At 40.4% G+C, this 19,983-nt stretch overlaps 1 protein-coding gene across 9 annotated transcripts in view; it reads right to left on the bottom strand.

Moving 5' to 3' along the window:
• Positions 1-18,907, bottom strand: part of TPK1 (thiamin pyrophosphokinase 1) — a 320,519-nt gene extending 301,612 nt beyond the window's left edge. For 2 of the 9 annotated variants that reach the window (XR_012074168.1, XR_012074172.1), the window contains exons 1-2: positions 18,767-18,907; positions 17,683-17,741 (exon numbers count right to left, since the gene is read on the bottom strand). Coding sequence is in view for 3 of the 9 variants with exons in the window: in XM_072964303.1 (XP_072820404.1) it covers positions 17,683-17,725 (43 nt within the window). In the remaining 6 variants the exon portion in view is untranslated. Of the gene's footprint in view, positions 1-17,682; positions 18,038-18,077; positions 18,158-18,766 lie in introns of those variants that run through there. The other 7 variants (XR_012074169.1, XR_012074171.1, XM_072964303.1 and 4 more) reach the window with 5 other exon arrangements.
• Between the last annotated feature and the right edge of the window lie 1,076 nt (positions 18,908-19,983).

Genomic DNA, 19,983 nt, shown 5'->3' with positions numbered 1-19,983 from the left:
CTCTGTGACTAGTCAAGCCGTCATCACATGATTCCATGTGACCGGGCTCCAGAAATGGTAATGTGACCGAGTTCTGGGCAGTGAGACATAAGAGTCAACTCTGAGACTTCTGGAAAACCTGTTTCTTTCCTGATACAAAAAGATGAATGATGCTGGCTGCCCCCCCTTTTTAATTCCCTGCATCCTTTACTTTCTGCTTGGAATGAAACAAGCACGAAGCCAACAGCCAACACAGGAAGGATGGGAGAACCCAGAGAACAGGTCTGTGTCCCCATCAACAGGATTCAGCAGCTGCAGCTGCTCTCAGCCACCTACCTGCAGACCTCTTAGCACTTAAGAAAAATAAACCCTTAATTGTTTAACCTACTGTGAGATGAGATTTTCTGTTACTTACCACCAAATGCATTTCTAACTGACACAACTGTTTCCCAGCTAAAGGCGGCATGGTCTTACTGACCAGGATGAGAGCAAGTCTGAAGTGGTCCCAGAGATAGGAGATATAGGGGTTGGGAATGCCTTCAAAGGAGAGGAATAAAGCTACATCAGGCACCCAGCATGTACACACAGAATCAGCATTGCACACTGCTTCTGTGTCAGGCTCTGCGGCCAGAATGCTTAGGTCTAAACCATGACTTTACCACTTATGAGATATGAGACCTTGGGCACAACAGTCAACCTCTCTGCACCTCAGTATTTTCATCTCTAAAATGGGAGTAACAATACTTCTCTTAAGAGTGGTTATGAGAATAAACAAGGTGTTCATGTAAAACTCTAGGAAGAGGGGGAGGGTATAGCAGTGGTAGAACGGGGTCCTGGACTCAAGCCCCAGTATCTCCATTAAAAAAAAAATAAACCAATCTAATCACCCCCCCCACAAAAAAAATTTTAAAAAAAACTAGGAAGGGCTCTTCACTTCAGTAAGCTCTCAGCAAATACTGATAGTTATCAGCCATCATCTGTGCTGATAATGGAAGCACAAACTGCTACCATGCAGACACAAAGAGATAAACATGAAGGACGGCTATGCAGCTCACACATGGCTCAAGTCGTGTGGTCCAAGAGAGCAGAAAATTCCTGGCAGAACTCAACCATCTTTCAAGGGTTCTTTTCCCAACTGAGTAGTTCTTCTGTGTCTGTCAACAGTGGCAGCAGCAACTCCGGCTCCTAGATGCCATAAAAAATGATTCAACTTCACATCAGGAAGACTGACTAAACGTAAGCCATCTGCACTTTGAAAAACAGTTGAAGGACAAAAGTGTAATAATGTCAGACTTTATCTCAAGTCTTGTTCTTACCTGGCAAGTGGAAACAATAACTCACTCCTAACAGTGATAGAAAGGGTGAATTTATGATCGATTTCAAGTATCCGATAGTACAGTAGGCATAATCCTTCCAGTTACCTAGTATCAAAGTCCAGCACACACGTCAGCTGAATCATTACACACGTGCTCCCTTCACGTGAGATTTTTTAATCAACAGGAATTATTGTAGGCACATCCCAACAGATCCACTGAAACAGGTAACACTAATGCAGGTGAGCTGATTATAGGCAATAGAGAACTTTGAAAAACAAACTGTTCCTATGCTAATGGTAATCTGAATCAAGAAAGAGAAATATGTATCTGGAGAAAAAATATACATATCTGGAGAAAATTTTAATTTGAAAAGATACATGCACCCAATGTTCATAGCAGCACTGTTTAGAATAGCCAACACACGGAAGCAACCTAAATGTCCATCAGCAGATGAATGGATAAAGCTGTGGAATATATACACAATGGAATACTACTCAGCTACAAAAAAGAATGAAATGATGCCATGTGCAACAACATGGATGGACCCAGAGGTTATCTTATTAAGTAAGTTTAAGATAGAAGCCAAATATCATATATCACTTATATGTGGAATCTAAAATATGATACAGATGAACTCATTTACAAAACAGAAACAGACTCACAGACACAGAAAACAAACTTATGGTTACCAGAGGGGAAGGGCAGGGGGAAGGAATAAATTAGGAGTTTGGGATTAACATATACAACCCACTATATATAAAATAAACAGTAAGGTTCTACTGTATAGTACAGGGAATTAAATTCATTATCTTGTAATAAACTATAATGGAAAAGAATATATATGTATATATGTATAACTGAATCACTGTTGTACACTGGAAACTACAATATTGTAAATCAACTGTACATCAATTTAAAAAAAGATAGTAGAAATTAAACTATTATATAGTTTTGAACAAAAACTGAATAAAGTTTCCAGAAGGCTTCAAAACTTTCACAACTAATCTGGTTTTGAAAATTACCTAAAAGCCTCAGGCACCAGACACCTGCAAATTCCCATCATCTCATTTTTCCCCAGTCTTGCTCTACTCTTGACACTCCTGCCAATGTTCCTAGCCTTTCAATTCTATCACAAATCTATCAGCTTCTTTTACCTACCATTGTTCAGATACCTCATCAGCCCCAAATGCATCCTATCCTATTTGCAAATTTCAGAATTAAAATTTATTTTAAGTTTTATAAAATTTAAAATGTATCAATTCAAACATTTTAAATTTGGGGGGGGAAACCACTTTCAGAATTGACTGGTTAGGAAAACAATTGTCACTTCTATAGTTAAAAGGTAATATTTAGCACATGGAGATCAAGCATACAAAAACTAAAAGGCATACAATTATATAACTGTTGCCTAGAAGTAAAGTTATTGACCCCAACATCCACTTCATCTTCTTAGAAAACAAGGGAGGAAACACAAATACAAACGCAGATGGCCCTGGAGGTTCATTCCTTCTCCTCCCTCCCCCGAGTTCTGGATCTTTTCAGGGAGCTAGCTCAGCTGGTCAGAGATAATCAAAGAACAGGCTCAGGTGAGCTGCCAAGGAACAAAGGTTCCCACTCCCACAAACCAGAAGTTCCTACTAGGACAGAGGCACCTAGAGGTTCCAGCAAAGGTGTGGAACACCATGGGGTGAAAGTCCTCTCTTGCAGTCATTTCCAAGGCACACGGCCGTCCAGATGTGCCCAGCCTAGGCACGCGTGGGCAGGATGCGAGTCTGGGGACTCACGTGCACTCTGCTACGTCTCTGCTTGTACGCCTTCCCCCAACAGACACTATGTACCAACTGCACCCTGCACCGTGCCGGGGAGGTACCTGTGTCCTGCCCACTATGCCCTTTCTCCTGCGAGGCTCCATGCTGCTTTCTCTAGATGCATTTTTACTTTTAATGCTCACAGCTTGTGACAGATCATTTACAGATCAGGAAACTGAGTTCAGAGAAATTTTAAATGATCCACTTATTCGCCTTTTAAATTAATCTTGAAATAGAATTTAACTGGTGCTAAAGTGTAGTTTTCTGAAAGTTTAAAAATACGACTTTCATGCAAATATAAAATGAACAAATGCCAAAGATATTATTCAACTCATTAATTAATGAGCTCAAATTTGAACAAAGACACAGGATTCAGTGTCTGATTACTAAAATGAATTTGCTAATAGATGCAAAAATGGTGATTCCATTGTAAGAAGGATTTACAAAATGAGTGCCTTGGCACTCAGGGTGGCTGGGTGAACTGACCAGAACAGTGCACAATTTTAGTTGTTTGGACCTAACTACTTAATAAAAGGAACATATAGGTATTCCTTTTGGCCTAATGACACTATGAAAAAATGACAGATAGAGTAAGAGTGCCATGAACAGAAAGAAAATTTACAAATCTTTGCTACAGTGCAATAAAATATTGAGGGTCATTTCTTCGGAGCCTCAATCAATTGTATCGCTACTGGATAAAAACCTTTTTACGGATAAGAATCATTTGCAGAACTATCAATCACAAGTTCTACCCTAAACAACCTCGACAAAAGAAGGTAAAAGGTATACACCCCAAATACAGCCACTGGAAGGTCCATTAGCCAAGCCTAGCATTCCACCGAAGGGTCATCAGGTAATTTCTTATGCTCACATTCAAGTCTTGAACAACCTTCCCGACTTAGATTATCATAGGTACTAACAGGAGTAAAGCAAAGATCAAAAATGGGAGGGGAGCAGGGGAGTAGTTACAATTCAGGAGTATTTCCATCAAGAACTGCAGAGCATCATGGCCAGCAAGTGTGCACTGAAGGGAACACTCTGCTTGACTGCTATTCCCGGACACATAACATGGTACTGCCTTTCTGCAATGCCATCTGTAACATGTGCTAGAAATTGTAGAGACTCAGATCTTTGCTTGTGTAATTCCGCTCTCAGAAATTTTCATTCAACAAATAACGTGAACTAAGCTATACATCTATCTCACAGCGTTAATTACAGAAAAAAATTTTCAAGATATGAAATAAGTAGATTTCCCAGCTTAAAAGATTCTTTCCAGGAGCCTTTCCAGGAGTCCCAAATCCTTTCTATGCGATCCACTTAATACCCAGGAATTCCCCATGATGTGTCTTATCACACTGCACTCTAACTTCTGAATTGTTCATCTGTTTGCCCTGTTAGGCTATAATCTCCATATACGTCTGGACCACATATTTCGATTGCATGGATTTAGCATGAGGCCACGTGTATAGGAGGCATCCAAACGTTGTCTCAATGAATGAAATATTATACAGTCTAAAAATATGGACATGTTTCTTCTGTAGAGATGAAAAAATAATTATAAGTATTAACAGCATCAAAACCAAATTATGTCAGAGAGAAGCCTCAAGTTATACCCCAAACTATATGGAGAGAAAATCAGAATCCCACGCAGATATTTTGAAAAGCACAGACTGTCAGCAAAGGGGACATGCACTTCAGATACTGCTGGTTATAGAGAAGGGGACCACAGCATCACACCCAGGTCAGCCAGTGCCTGCCACTGTGTGTGTGTCCTGAATGCATTATCAGACTGTGCCTTTCCACAGAAGACAATAAAGCTCGAAAGAAAACCACTGTATGCTACTGGCTTAACGGAAGCCATGAATAATGATAAATGTTATCCTTAAATGTGATGGATTTTTTTAAAATTATGTTAAAAAGGAATCTGATGTTTCTTAGGTCAGTGCTTCTCACACTTAAAAGGAGCTTAAGACTCATGCAGGGGTCGGGTTAAAATGCAGATTCTTATTCTGTCAGTTGGTCTTAAGTGAAGCCTGAGATTCTGCATTTCTTACAAGCCTCCAGGTAACATATATGGTGCTGGTTTGTGGACTTCAGTCTAAGTAGCAAGGTCTTAGAACATCGTGTAAGGAAATTTACAAACATGAAGAGGGGCAAGCAAAGCTCCATTCTCCAGGTTTTCTGGAAACCATGCACTGTTTCCCTGCTGATGATTTACCAAAACCTTCCCTATCAGGATTCTCAATGTCCTGCAGGCGCCACAATTTAAAATAACAGAAAACACAGAAATGAAAGAGGGGTCCAGATAACTCCAGATCCCATGGAAATTAAAAGGATATTAAAGGAATAAAATGAACAACTGTATGCCCACACATTTTTGATAACCTAGATGAAATGGACCAGTTTTTCCACAGACACACTCTGCCAAAACTCACACAAGAAAAAATAAAATGATCTGAATAGGTCTACATCTATTTAAGCCAGTGAATCAACAATAACCTTCATAAATGGAAACCATGAGACCCAGATGGGTTCACTGGTGAATTCTACCAACATTTAAGGAGAAAAGTCATACCAGTTCTGCACAACCTCTTTCATAGGATAGAAGCAGAAGGAATACTTCCTAACTCATTCTATAAGGCCACCACTATCCTAATGCCAAAACCAGACAAAGGCATTACAGGAAAACTACAGACCAATTTTTTTTATGATCATAGATAGAGAAAAATTCCTCAGCAATATATTAGCAAACTGAATCCAAAAAAAAAGGTACAAAGAGAATTATACACCACAGTGGGATTTATTTCCGGTATGCAAGGCTGATTCAAACATCAATTAATGTAATCCATCACATCAACAGACTAAAAAAGACAAATAACGTGATCATTTCACTACACACAGAAAAAAAGATCTGAAAAATCTAACACCCATTCATGATTAAAACCCTCGGTAAACTAGGAACAGAGGGAACTTTCTCAACTTGATAAAGACTATCTACAAAATTCCTACAGCAAACATCAACTTAATGGTGAGAAACTCGAAACTCTCCCAGTGTGGTATTGGCAAAAATATTAGACAAATACATCAGTGAAAAATAATGGAGAGTCCAGAAATGGACCCTCATAAATACAGTCTTTGCCAAAGGAACAAAGGCAATGGAGCAAGGATAGTCTCTTCAGCAAATGGATCTGGAACAACTGGACATACACAGGCAAAAATAAAAATTTAGACACAGACCTTACAGCCTTCACACACATCAACTGAAAATGGACCAAAGATCCAAATGTAAAATACAAATCTATAAAATTACTAGGACATAAACCAGATGACCATGGGTACTATGAAGCCTTCTTAGATCCAACACTAAAAGCATAATCTGTGAAAGTAGGAATTGAGAAACTGGTTTTCATTAAAATGAAAGCTTTCTGCTCTGCCAAGGACAACATCAAGAGAATGAAGAGAAGACACGCCACAGCCTGGGGGTAAATATTTTCAAAAGACACATCTGATAAAGGACTGTTTTTCAAAATATACAATACAAAGAACATTTAAAACTCAACAATAAGAAAACAAACAACTCAATTTCAAAAATGAGCCGAAGACTTTAATACCTCACGGAAGTTCTACGTGTGCCAATTGAGCACAGGAAAACAAGGTCCACATCGAACGTCATCAGGGAAATGCACATTAAAACGACAATACCACAGATACAACCACACACCTATGACGATGGCCAGAGCCTGGAACACTGACAACACCAGCTGGGAAATCAACACCTACAGCCCCTTTGGAAGATAGCTGTGTGGTAACTTACAAAACCAAACTTAATCTCAGCGTATGGTCTAGCAGTCACACTCCTTGGTATTTACCCAAACAAGCTGAAAACTTATGTCCACACAAAAACCTGCCCACGAATGTTTACAGCAACTTTATTCCTAATTGTCAAATCTTGAAAGCAACCAAGAAGTCTTTGGGTAGGTGACTAGATAAGCTGCAGGCCATCCAGACCACGGAATATTATTCAGCGCTAAGAGGAAATGAGCTATCAGCCGTGAGAAGATGTGGCAGAAACTTAAATCCGTATTAACAGGTAAAAGAAGCCAATCTGAAAAAATGGCACACTATATGACGCCAAGTATATGACACTCTGGAAAAGGCAAAACAATGGAAAAATTAAAAGATGAGTGTCGGAAGGACAGATAAGCAGGCAGAGCACAGAGGATTTTTAGGGCAGTGAAAATGCTCTGTATGATTCTGTTATGGATGTATTTCATTATACGTTTGTCCAAACCCAGAGAATGCACACCACCAAGAGTGCACCCTAAGGCAACCGTGGACTTCGGGTGATTCTGATCCATCACCGTTGGTTCCATCAGTTTTAACAAATGCACTATCCTGGTGGGGGATGCTGATAATGAGGGAGGCTATCTGTGCATGGGCAGGGGGGACAGGAGAACTCTATATGCCTTCCTCTTGATCTTGCTGTAAACCTAAAACTACCCTAAAAAAATTAAGTACTTCTAAAACATGGCAAACAGGCTCTCATCAGCGTCCTTTGAAAGAACATCTGCTTTTCCAGGTGTAGATGACTGAAGCCTATACTGGGAAAGTGGATCTGAGACACATGTAAGGAAAATTGCAGGTCTGCCTTCCAACGCCTAGAACAGTTCGTGCTCCGTGGCAGGTATTCAAGTAATTGCTGAAAAAATAACTACAATATTTAGCGAAAAGGAGGGAAAAAAGAAAAAAATCTAGTTCAGGTCTGTCAGTATTTGAAGGCAGCTAAGTAGAAAGCAAGTGAAAGTCTTATGCATGATTTCAGTTGGAAAATAAGAAAACTAAAGGTCAGTTTCAGCTTATTTTAAATACACACTTTTAACAATCAGTTGACCAAAAATGGCATATATTTTCTCAAAAAGATCAAGCTACCTGAATGTATTCAAGCAAAAAAGCCGGATAGCCATCTCAGAGGGACGCTACCAAAGATGCACTTCCCCAGGGACACTAGGATTTAAGCTCTTCTCTCTGTGTCAGGAATTGTAGGACAGTTAGACAAGGAGGGGCACCAGGCAGACAGCTGCAGGAGAGGGAGGATGGTCGGGAAGATGGCGCTGTGCCCACCTCCGGCATAAAGGGGCTTTACTTCCTCGAAATGAGCGACGGCAAGAAACCCGCCAGAACCGGACAGCCACGACTGCGAGGTAGCGGGAAGAACCTAACCAGACGTGAGCCAAGGCTCACTGTAACATAATTAGCACTACAGTTTAGCCCCCCTCACCCCATCACCGTGGGTTTTTCTGTGTGCATCATGGGTAAGGACATGCGCAAAGGGGACAAACATGACTAAGCACTCCAGGACAAGAGCTGTCAATCAATCAAAAGACCATCTCTAAGCGAGAGTCCAAGACAAAGGGCAAAGACCTCGGCTCTTCCTCCCTTGGAGCGGCCCACCTCCCAGTCTTGGAGGTGTACTTTTCCTTTCCTAAATAAAATCTTTAAAAGTCTTTCACTACATATGCTCCATCTCCTGCCTGAATTCTTTTCTTTTGCTTATAAGAACTGGGGTCTTTTCCCTTCCCCTTTTGGGGTAACAGAATCACTACTCACAGTATTTTTACTCAGATTAGGAATAAACTACAAGGGCAGTTTTCCTACTTTGAAAAAAAAAATAAAGTTGCCTCAATTTAGCAGCAACTGGGCCAGGAGCCCAATTTACACAACTTACACCTGACCTAGGAGTAAATCAAAAGCTTAAATTCTCTGAAGTCATAAAAACAAAAGAAACTATTCCACCATGATAAATGAACACCTTCAAAGACAATGGTGTGATAAAGATACAGGAATACTCTCAGAATGAAATCCATTTGTTTGAGCATCTGTTTGCCACCTACAAAGAATAACTCTTTCTGATGGATTTAACCAAGAAAAAAAGATAATACAATTCATTTGAATGGGAAGTTAATGCACAAACACACCTCATTTTCCTAGAAAACCTCAAAAGACATCTGGTGCTAATGTATCAAAACGCACAGATTTTTTTTTTTTTGGTGTGATCAAGCCATAACATTTTAGCATTGCAAATATTAAAACTAGCCCCACAGCATCACTTGATATTTTCCATTGCTTTGCCTAAAAGAATAGCATTATTTCTGATAATACTACAAAGCACCAATTTACAAGATTTTTTTAATTAAGATCATGTTTAAACTCACTCTAGGAAGCTTTAGTTTCTGAAAGCATGCAGCTATTAAAATGCTAATATGGAAAGATGAGGGGGGAGGGATGCTGCAGACTTAGCACCACTACAACACAGGAAATTGATTCTCCAGATCATGTGGAAAAGATGGCTTATAAAGTTAAGGAGATATCACTTAAGGCAAAATAAACAATTTGGCAATTAAGAAGGAAGATGAACCAAACATTTTTGTCATCAAATGTAATGAAACTAATTAAAAGAACAAAAATTGAGGCAAATTTGAAAATCAAGTAACCTACAGGGGAGAGCTAAACTATATCAAACACACAAAGTGAAGTTAAGATGACAAAGTCATAGTAAGTTAGAAATAAAGTAAAGAGAATAAAAAGGAAGGAGTCCAACAATTATGAGTTATTCACCAAGGAAAAGCATGAAGAGTCAAAGCAGGAAGTTTCCCATGAACATTGAGGACACCTGATGACTGCCTGGAATGGGTTTCTAATTGGGCAGAAGAGTAAACAGGATTGACCCTTGAAAATGTAAAGTCCATTGTTTTGCCTCTTGGATATCTTAGCTAATCCTGGATAACAAAGACGTCATAATCCTTAAGCCCCAACCTTAGCCATCCACAAAGAGATGAGAATTTCTTTAAAACAAAACAAAACCATACCAGCAAGTTTTCAAGTTTCAAAGCAGACATAATCCTTTAATTTAAACAAAAAAGCCCTGTTGACATTAGGGAAAATATTTAGCCAGAAAATCTAGGTTGGAGTCCTAGTTCTATCTCCAATACCTGTTTCCAAAGGCTTTCTGTGGAAAAGAAACATTCTATTCCCTGTGGATGAAGTTTATGCCAAAAGTATGAGTCTATGAGCTGGCCCTTGCTGATACGAACAAAAACATTTCACAAATTATCACAAACTAAATGTAAAGTATTTCTAATGAAAATGTAGCATCTGAATCAAGATGTGCTAGAAGTATAAACCACACATTAGAGTCTGAAGATTTAGTACAAAAAAAGGAAAATATTACATTAATAATTATTTTTGATAACATGCTGAAATCACATAATTTAAACACACTAGGTTAAATAAAAGATGCAATTAGAATTAAGCTCACCTGTTTTACCTTTTGGAACTGGCTAATAAAATTTTTTAAGTTATATACGAAATTTAGATACTCACAGTATTGAATGAGTAGAGAAAATTCTGTATAGACATATAAAGCAGCAACTAAGTAAGACTGAAATGGACTCTTTCATTCACATGCCAGCTATATGCAATTGGAGTGTTATTAAAACCTCCCTTATTTGGTAATCATGAAAATTCTGAAATATGGACCAAGTCAATTTAAAAAACGTTATAGCTGAAAAAGTAACTGACATACCCTATTTGTTTTGGGCTGAATTGTGTCCCCCATAAATCCCTATGTTGAAGTCCCAATCTCCAGTACCTCAGAATGTGACTATATTCAGAGATTGGGCATTTAAAGGGGTAATTAAGGTCAAATGAAATCACAGGAGTGGGTCTAACCCAACAGGACTTGTACCCGTGTAAGAACAGATCAGAGCACAGATGACACACAGACCAAGGGGCAACGTGTGAGGACACAGCAAAGACAAACCAAGGAGCCACCTCACAAGAAACCATACCCACTAACACATTCATCTGAGAACTGTGAGAAAATCAAGTTGGCCGATCTATGGCCAATCTACGGTAGCCCCAGTAAACTAATACATTGTTCCAAACATTTTCGGTCACACAAGCCTCATTTCAAGTATTCAACAGTCACATGTAACTGATGGCTACTATATTAGACGGCCCGGATCTAAAGACACGAACCAGAAAGTTCAACGCGAACAAGAATGCTTAATTAGCTGGGATGTGGGACCAAGAAGTGCCTTACTACTCTATCCTGAACACTTTTTAATCTTTAATTTAAAAATAAATGCAAATGCAAGTAACTCACATCTACCCTTATGTCATTCATACAAGGATTTCTGAGTAGAGATTAAAGAAGGGAGTTAATGGTTTTCGGCTATGCTTGGTACCAATCAATGAATGTCATCACCAAGGGTTCTTCAGAGATGTGTTGCTGCAAAATACAGAGAACTACTGATGTGCGTGGCCAGTACACATTTACATTACAAAGGAACAGAACTCTAGGTACAGATTACCCAGTGGTTCCCAAAGTAGCCCCTAGTAAATTGGGGGTCGCTAATTTCCACCTTCAGGTTTTATACACGTTTTATGAGCTTAATCAGGCATTTTCAATGGAAATTAAGTTCCAGGAATACAAGAGATGGCAGGAATACTACACTGAACGGGATATTCCCAGATTCATTTCCACTTAATCATGAGGCACCAAAAAAAAAAACTGACCACCACTAATAATTTCATGCATCTATAAATAAAAAATTCAAGCAGCATGGAAGAAGAATACAGAATTCAGGAAACAGAATAGTTCTAGTAGACTTGCCTTACTGGACTGAACACATTTACTAAAATAAGTAGTTATCTCCTTTGAGAATTAGAAAAATGAATACAGAGATTTCAAATTTAATAGTCAGTGTAATAAAGTTCATCAGTGCTAAGCATTTTACCAGTGCATAGATCCTACTTCTTAAATTCGCTTTTTATACTTTAGAGTTGCTTAAATTTGCCCAAGGAGTTCATGTTTGTATATATTCTTATTTTACATAAAGAAACTAAGGCTCTGAGAAATTAAGTGCCATGCCCAAGAACGGCTAAAATCCAAATCTGGGACTCCTAGTTTCAAAACTTTTCTATAGGCTTCACCCTGTTGAAGTATATTAATACTATGCCCAGCACAGTGTTACATAAATGTTAGTTATTACAACAATGTGTAATATAATCATACTGACTTGATCAAGTGTGTATTCATCATACTTAAAATGGTAATTCAATTCATAATAAACCTCAATAATGGTAATTCAGTTCAGAAGAAATAACTCCGCAGAGCATTATGGCCGTAAGAATCTTTTTAAAATTTAAATGTATATAATCTTTTTTGCAAAGAAATATACAGTGATAGATAAAAGGCCTTTTAGCTTAAATTTATGATGAAATTATGTGGGGAAATAAAATGAAACTTTTTATTTTTAAAATGAAACTTTTGAATTGGAGTTTATTATATATTTTTAAGTGAATGATGATTCCTATCAATTTGCTGTTTTTATTCCATCAATCCACTTCAGATCAATGTAAAAGCTTTATTTAATAAAATGTCATTATTCAATGTTAAGGGGGATTTAAAATGTGAGGAACAACTGTGCTAGACTGCTGCAGCCTGAACCAAATGAACTGGTAGTCAGTCCTAGTTTGGAACAAGCACCTGGAAAAGCTATTTTGAGAAAGAAAATTTAAACACGGTTGGGTATTAGATGTTACTAAATTCAAAACGGAAAATGGAGTTATGAACTGAATAAAGCAACTTACAGTATATTCTCATTCTGGTTTAAAAACACCTAACTGTATATTTATACACAGCAAATACCTGGAGGAACATAAATACACACACACCACATGTCCACAAACATGCAGGTAACAGTGGTCATCTCTGCGAGACTGAAACGCATTTTTATCTTTTTCATAATGCATAATGTACTATGTTGCAAAAATATATTAAAAATGCATTTTCATAATGCATATGCACTGTTACAAAAATATATAAAAAATGCCTAAGTATCAGTATTTTTAGTAAACTAGGAATTAAAACCTCTAATTTTGCTGTGTCATAAGTTTATGAAATAAGCACATGTAAAACGATTCTGAGGATAGTTTGACTCAACTTTTATTTTAGCTATGAAGTGTTTAACATAAACTTTACTTTCAAATATATGGAGTTCCAAATACTGAGTTCATGATACTGAAATGATCAGACACTGAACACTGAAGCAGCACAAAAGAAGTCCAGATTTATAATATTTTAAAAAGGCACCTATATAGAGTTTAAAACAGCAATAGTATGCCCTTACCAGTTAAATACTATTCATCCATTTTTTAAATCTTTTGATAAAAAGTTAAGAAGGCAGTGAGAAAAACACCAAAATGTTTGCATCCTTACAATTTATCAGTGTTAAATGCTTTATAGATACTCTTATCTTCATAACAACTTTCCATGGAAAACGACATTCTATTTTATTGATGAGAAAATTAAGATTTAAAGAACTGTAACCAGAATATATACAGAAACTCCTATTTGGCAATATATGCATATATCAAATCAAAAGTAATAAATGTTATATATCAATTGTATCTGAATTTTTTTAATCCTACAAATTTAATTAAAAAATCAGACAACCCAATAGAAATATGGCCAGGAGACAAACATTTCACAAGAGATGTGCCAACAACCAATGAACATGTGACAAGATGAGCGTTCTGCCATGTGGGAAATGCAAATTAAAATCAGAGATACCTCTACGTACCCACTGGAATGGCTAGAACTTAAGAATGACAATTATAAAGATTGAAAAAGAACATTCCAGGTGATAAATGTAGCAAGAGCTAAGGCAAGAGTGTTGAAGCTCCAAATGTTCACAGAAGTAAGCAGTGGGGAGCTCAGCTCAGCTCAGCGATGTAAGAAAAAGCATTCTGGAAAACCAGTTCGGAATCAGATAGTGAAGGGCCCTTTAAGGGCAAGACAAGGGCTTTAACCTTTATATGATTAGCCATGCTGAACCATGACATGGATGACACAACTGAATTGAGTTTTGGGGTATATGAAAGGCTCCTTGTATATAGAATGTTCCAAGGGTGGGAAGATACAGAAATTTACAAAAGCTTTCTATCTCCTCCCCTGCAATAAATTTCTCTGTCCTCCACAATCTGGTTTTTACTGCTCAGCCACATTCTCCCAAAACCTCCATCAATACTCTCCAACCTGCTTTCTCGTCACTTGCCACCGGATGAACTGAATGAGCTCATGGACAGACGCAGCCCCGAGCTCTCCCTCAACGAAGACCCTTCTCTCACTCATTAGGACGCTCTCCTGCTTGCCCGAGGCCCCTCTCAGTTTAAACCCAGAGCTTCTCTGGATGCCCACCTGACGTCTGTCCACTCCGTGATTCCTTTCCTCCTCCAGCCCGCCCTCACCCCCTCTCCCAAGTCCCTCCGGTTCCTGTGTGGGTTTGGTCATACATAAATTCAACGTCTAACTGGAGTCTGTCTTGTTCTGTTCTTGATTCCAAGACTGCAAACTCCTGGATAGAAGGGATCGCATTTCTACCCGTACTGCACCTAGTATCAAAAGATACCCACTAGCAAACACATCTTTTGTTAGAGTACTCATCTCTGGAAATTTATCCTACTGATATATTCACATAAATATGCAAAAACATTATGATTAAACAGATGCATTACAGATTGTAACAGTAAAAACTAGAAATAGCCTAAATATCCGTTAAGAAAGCCTAGTTCCTTTGAGTCTATGCTGCCCATTCAGAAAGCAAAACAAAACTTGGGATACCTACACATACAGACCACAAGAAAGCAGTCAGTGAAATACGCTGCAGAAAAGGGCATACAATAGGCCTATATTTATTTACAGAAAGAGAGAGAGATAGGTGGATAGGTAGACAGATGGATAGATAGGTAGGCACTATTTAGAAAAACACCTGGTTTTAGAATGCTAAGTAGGATGGACTTTTCACTGCCGGGTTAAAAACGAGACAACAGGCCCAATATGGAATCACTTACGCTGAGCCCCACATCACCAAACCCAGTCTTGACACTGAACACAATTATGTACAGTTTCAAACATGGAATCTTAAACCAGTCCATCAGGAGCTACCCGTCGGCACTAGTGCAGTAATCTGCCTGCCATTCCTTAAAGCAAAGTGACCTTGATGGAACCAACCTACTTTTTGCTAATGTCACTTTCTTGTTCCTGTCCCCCTCGGTTTATAAAAGTCTTCATTTGGTACAGCTCCTTTCTATCTCCTTAACTGGATGTTGCCACATACAGGACTTGCTGAATGATCACTGAGTAAGAACTGTAATATTTACTCTCTTGAATTTTGTTTTTGCACGTTAAAAACACTTCTATCTTGTTAAAAAGAAAAGGAACAAAGAGCACATACAAAGTCTGTAACAAAAGGACACTGATCTATTTTCACTCACTGCCCCAAAAGAGCAAACTACAAAACAATTTATAATACTAACCCATTTGACTTAAGAGCAGTCATATGCTGGGTATAGATATGAAAATAAATATTTAGAACATGTGCCAACTGTTAATAATGGTTATTTCTAGAAGGATTACAGGAAACTTTCACATTCTACATTAGTTATTTTTAATAACTATTTACTTTAGTTACAAAAAACAAAGATTATAAAATATGTTTCTTTCAGCTGGTGATCATTCCAGAGATGAGCATTTTGGTCTATCGAGCAAGTAGTGAATCTGAAGAGAACCAGCTGGTTAGATTTCCCACTATACTAAATCTCGGTAAGCATTACAGGTACCTCCTGCCCACAAATTAAATTCACAGAAGTTATTAACAGAAAAACTGCTTCTCTGCTAGAAAGTAGTAAATACCTGTTTGAGGAAGGGAATCCCTCTAAATGTAAGGTTAACCCTCAACACTTACTGAAATACTGTAAGGGCGCAGGCATTGCAAGGGCCCCTCTAATACACTGTTCTGTTTTTAAATCTCACACATCTGGAGTCAAAGCCCTCGTTTCTAGGCCAGTGTTTGAGATGAGACACGAATCTCTACATACTTTCACCCTTAGGAACAAGAGGAAGAAACTAGAAGCACAAAATCCCACAGACCCCCCCAAAGGAGCTCAGGATTCTGGGAAATCTGTGCTTCATACAGGCTCACCGTTTGTAGCAGTTCTCCCACATCCCCTGCCCCAGCGAGGAGCTTACAGAGGACCGACAGAGGAGTCTGGGCCTTCTTCCTAGGCCGGTGATAAACAAAGCGAGGAGAACTGCTCATCTTTCCTACCGCCTATTGCTCCAGACCTTTTCCTTCTCAGAACCGACCCTGAGATCCAGCCGCTTTAGTCTCACAGCCAAACAGAACAGCTTACCGTTATCAAGGCTAAGCGCCTTATAGGCATCACCACTCATTTATACTCACAATAACCCTGCAAAATATTCCTGCTTTACAGATGAAGAAACTGAAACACAACTGGCAAAGCTGGGATCTAAACCCAGGGACTGTGATACCTCGCTGTGACCCTTTCTAGGCAGCGCTACCTCTGTGATGCACCTCTTTCAACACAGAAAACACTAGAAACCTTCCATCAGTCAAGCGCTTAGGTTAGAGACAAATCTGAACGTCAACAGGCCACCTGAATCCAATGTTTACTGTTGGTCCCATGACCGCTGGTTAACTAAGAACTATGAAATTTTATTCGCAAAATGTTTGTTTGCCACTGATTTTCTTAACTGACGAAAAGCTCTTTGCAGTAATGATTAAACACCCAACTTCTTCACCAAGTCAAATATATCTGGGTTCAGACGCTAGCTCCATTACTACCTGCTTCCTTCACTTGTAAAATAAACTATGTGGAAACAACTTAGCAGAGCAACTGAATGGAGAGTGAGGAAAGTCAGTGTCCCCTGCTGTTACTACTTATCCTTTGACCGTTTTTACTATAAATACTCCCAGGATGTAGGAAAACTGACCAGTTCAAATCAAATTCAATACCCTGCCCCAAAACTCAGCTCACAGGTTTACAGAAAATAATTTTGAATATTGATAAGTTATACATTACGTTTAAACTGGAAACTGATAAACTGGAAGTTCTACACCAGAGAAACACAATTAAACTGGTAAATAAAAAATACGTTTAATATTATGAAATTATCACACGTCAGTTGATACTGGGTGCAACTAACAATTCATCTCATAAGAACTCGTTCTGTTTCCACGTGAATTACAGTGACTTAACACTTTAAGATAATAAAAACCCTTACGTATTCTGTCTTTAAAGCACTTTTATTGGATAATCTCGGGCATTTTCAATGGATTAAAAATGGGCACAATGTGCAGGCGACCATAAAGACTGCCCTTTGGTGTCTAATGTTCTGCTACGTTAAAGATTAACTCGGACTGTTGTTTGGAGCCTAAGAGCTAACGTTACAGGTGGGGCTTATTCCTCCCCAGGTGGAGGGCATATAATGGTCATTTAGTCCTCACAACTCCACACGGCAGGCAGCGGCTAATAACCATCCTTGTTTTTTTCAGATAAGGAAACTGAGGAGAGGTTGAATAATTTGTCTAATAGCAGGGACTCAGAGGCAGCTTGGAAACCATTCTGGGTCTAGAGCGCAGCCCTTGTAACCTCCCCCGGGCTCGGGGAGGAGCGCACCCATGTCCCTGCGAGACGGGGAAGGCATACAGTACCAGCGGGAAGCAGGGGTTCCAGCGGGGTAATGGCATGCTCCATATCGGGCTAACGGCCTCTGCGTTAGAAAACATTAAAACGCCACATTAGTACTTCTCCTATCGTAACGGACAGCGCGCGAGGTCGCCGGGACGCCGGGCCGCTTTAACCCCGGGATGTGGGGCGGCCCAGCCGCCGTCCGAGCCCGGGGACTGCGGGGCTCGGCCGGGCGCGCGGCGCAAAGCCTGTGGGAGCGACGCGGGCCTCGGAGGGGCCACCCTCGCCAGCCTCTCCCCGCGCCGCCGTCAGCATCCGGGGAACCGGGGAGCGAAGGGAGCGGGGCCGCCTCCTCCCCGCCCCAGCCCGCCGCCGCGGCGAGAAGGCGGGAGGCGCGCCGGGCCGCAGTCGCACTTACACAATGGCGGGTGGAGCCACCAGCGAGCGGAGCGCGGCTGCCAGAGCGAGGGTGATCGACCGCTCGGCGCGCGACTGAGGAGCCTGGGCGGCGCGCGGCCCGCGCTTGCAGGTTTAAGGGCGCGCGAGGCGGCCCCGCCTCCTTCCGGGAGCCGGCGGCGCGTGCGAGCCGCGAGCCCCGCCCGAGCCGAGCGTCCTCGGCCGCACGGGCGCCCGACCGCCGGTCCGCCCCGCCGCCCGCTTCCTCGGCGAAGCCCTGACCTTTAGAGCCTCTAGGCTGGACCTGCTCCCGAGTTAGCGCTGGCGTTTTTGCCGAACCTTCGTCACTGAACTTGGCATAGAGGCTGCTGTTGGCTCCAAGCCGAGCAGCAGTTTCCCTGTCTCCCTTTGTCGACCTGGCATCAGCGCCAAGCCGACTCCCCAGTTACCCACAGCCCTTTTTCTCGGTCCTCTTTCTCTTTGATCTCTCACGTGTAGCCCGTGAACCTAAGGAGCACTTCTTCGCCCAAGCCTTCCTTCCCTTGGTGAAAACAACCCCAGAATGATTTAGTTGGAAGGAACTTCAGGCCGCGTTCTTGCAGCTACACTCGCTCCAAAGCTCCCAAGTTGTAGAGTTCATTCTGTGGCCACGCAGCCTTTTCCAAGACTGAGCAAACCACATCTCCAGAGTTAAGACTCCCTGGGCTTTACCTTTAACAGGATGGACTCTTGTTCTTTCGCGGTTCTTACATGACATGATGGTCAGACTCCACCATCCTGGTTCCCATCCTCTGTGTTTAATGTTCCTCGTAAATTGTGATTCCGAGTGCTGGTGAGAACCGCACAACCTCCAGCCCGGGACAACTCGTGCCAACACCCCTGGCTAAGACACGTGGCCAAACCCTCCCACGGTTTTTAACCTCAAAAGGCCTGTCCCTAGGAAAAGACACACCCCTGTTAAAATGCCTACCTGAGAAAGCTCAGTGGTGCCAAGAGAGCTTACTCTGTTCTAGCCAACAGCTGAAGAAGACAGACTCCTGACCTCCCAAAGAGTTTCCAATTATGAATATGTATCTCTTACAATTCAAAGGTGTCTCTCAAGGACTTGAGAGCCATTCCCTGCAAATAGCAGTCATCAGTAAGGACAGGGCCTCTGTCTCCCAGTCTCTGGTAGGATAGAGTCCTAACTTCCGCAGCTGCCAGCTAGCAAATCAAGCTGTCTAACCGCATTTATACTGACCCTTTGTAATGTTTCACTTCTCTGACTCCATTGAGCGCCCACTCTCCCTGCCCCACCCCCACTTTAAAATGTTCCAGTGACCTCTGCATAAATAGAAAGGGAGCTCAGCTATTTCCCTACTGTCAGCAGTTTCTAAACAAAATCTGTTTTCAAGGCTTTAACTAAAACCCGTGTTTCTCTGACACTGGTCACAACGTTCCAGGAGTAATCCAACCATAGAAAAGTACAGCATTGCTGATACTCATTAACTTTTTCAGCTGTAAGATCAAATAGAACTTACAGGTATTTTTTTACATGAACCACTACTAACCCAAGTGCACACCTATCTCATAGTCAGCTGGAGATCAAACTGAGAGGGACTTCACATTTATAGTTGTAAAATTAAATACCATGAGTTTTCAATCACAGTTGCAGTAGCTGGGCCATTTCAACTGTGTCACCTATTAGGATATAGACATGAAAATTACACAAGGTATTCATATGGCAAATAACATGTAAATGGCAAATAACACATCACGAGCAACCGGAGAAGCAAATTGGAACAATGAGATAAACGTACATACCAGATTGCAAATAATATTTTAATACTTGAAATAATTATGCACATTGATATTTATTGAGCAATGATGTTCCACTCACTATGTTGAAGTCTTCTGTATTTTATTTAATTACTCTAAAATGTAGGCTC

Source organism: Vicugna pacos, chromosome 7 (genome assembly GCF_048564905.1).
Source record: "Vicugna pacos chromosome 7, VicPac4, whole genome shotgun sequence".
NCBI lineage: Eukaryota > Metazoa > Chordata > Mammalia > Artiodactyla > Camelidae > Vicugna > Vicugna pacos.
Note: the sequence above shows the minus strand (reverse complement) of the source record. Positions and strands in the feature narration are given on the sequence as shown.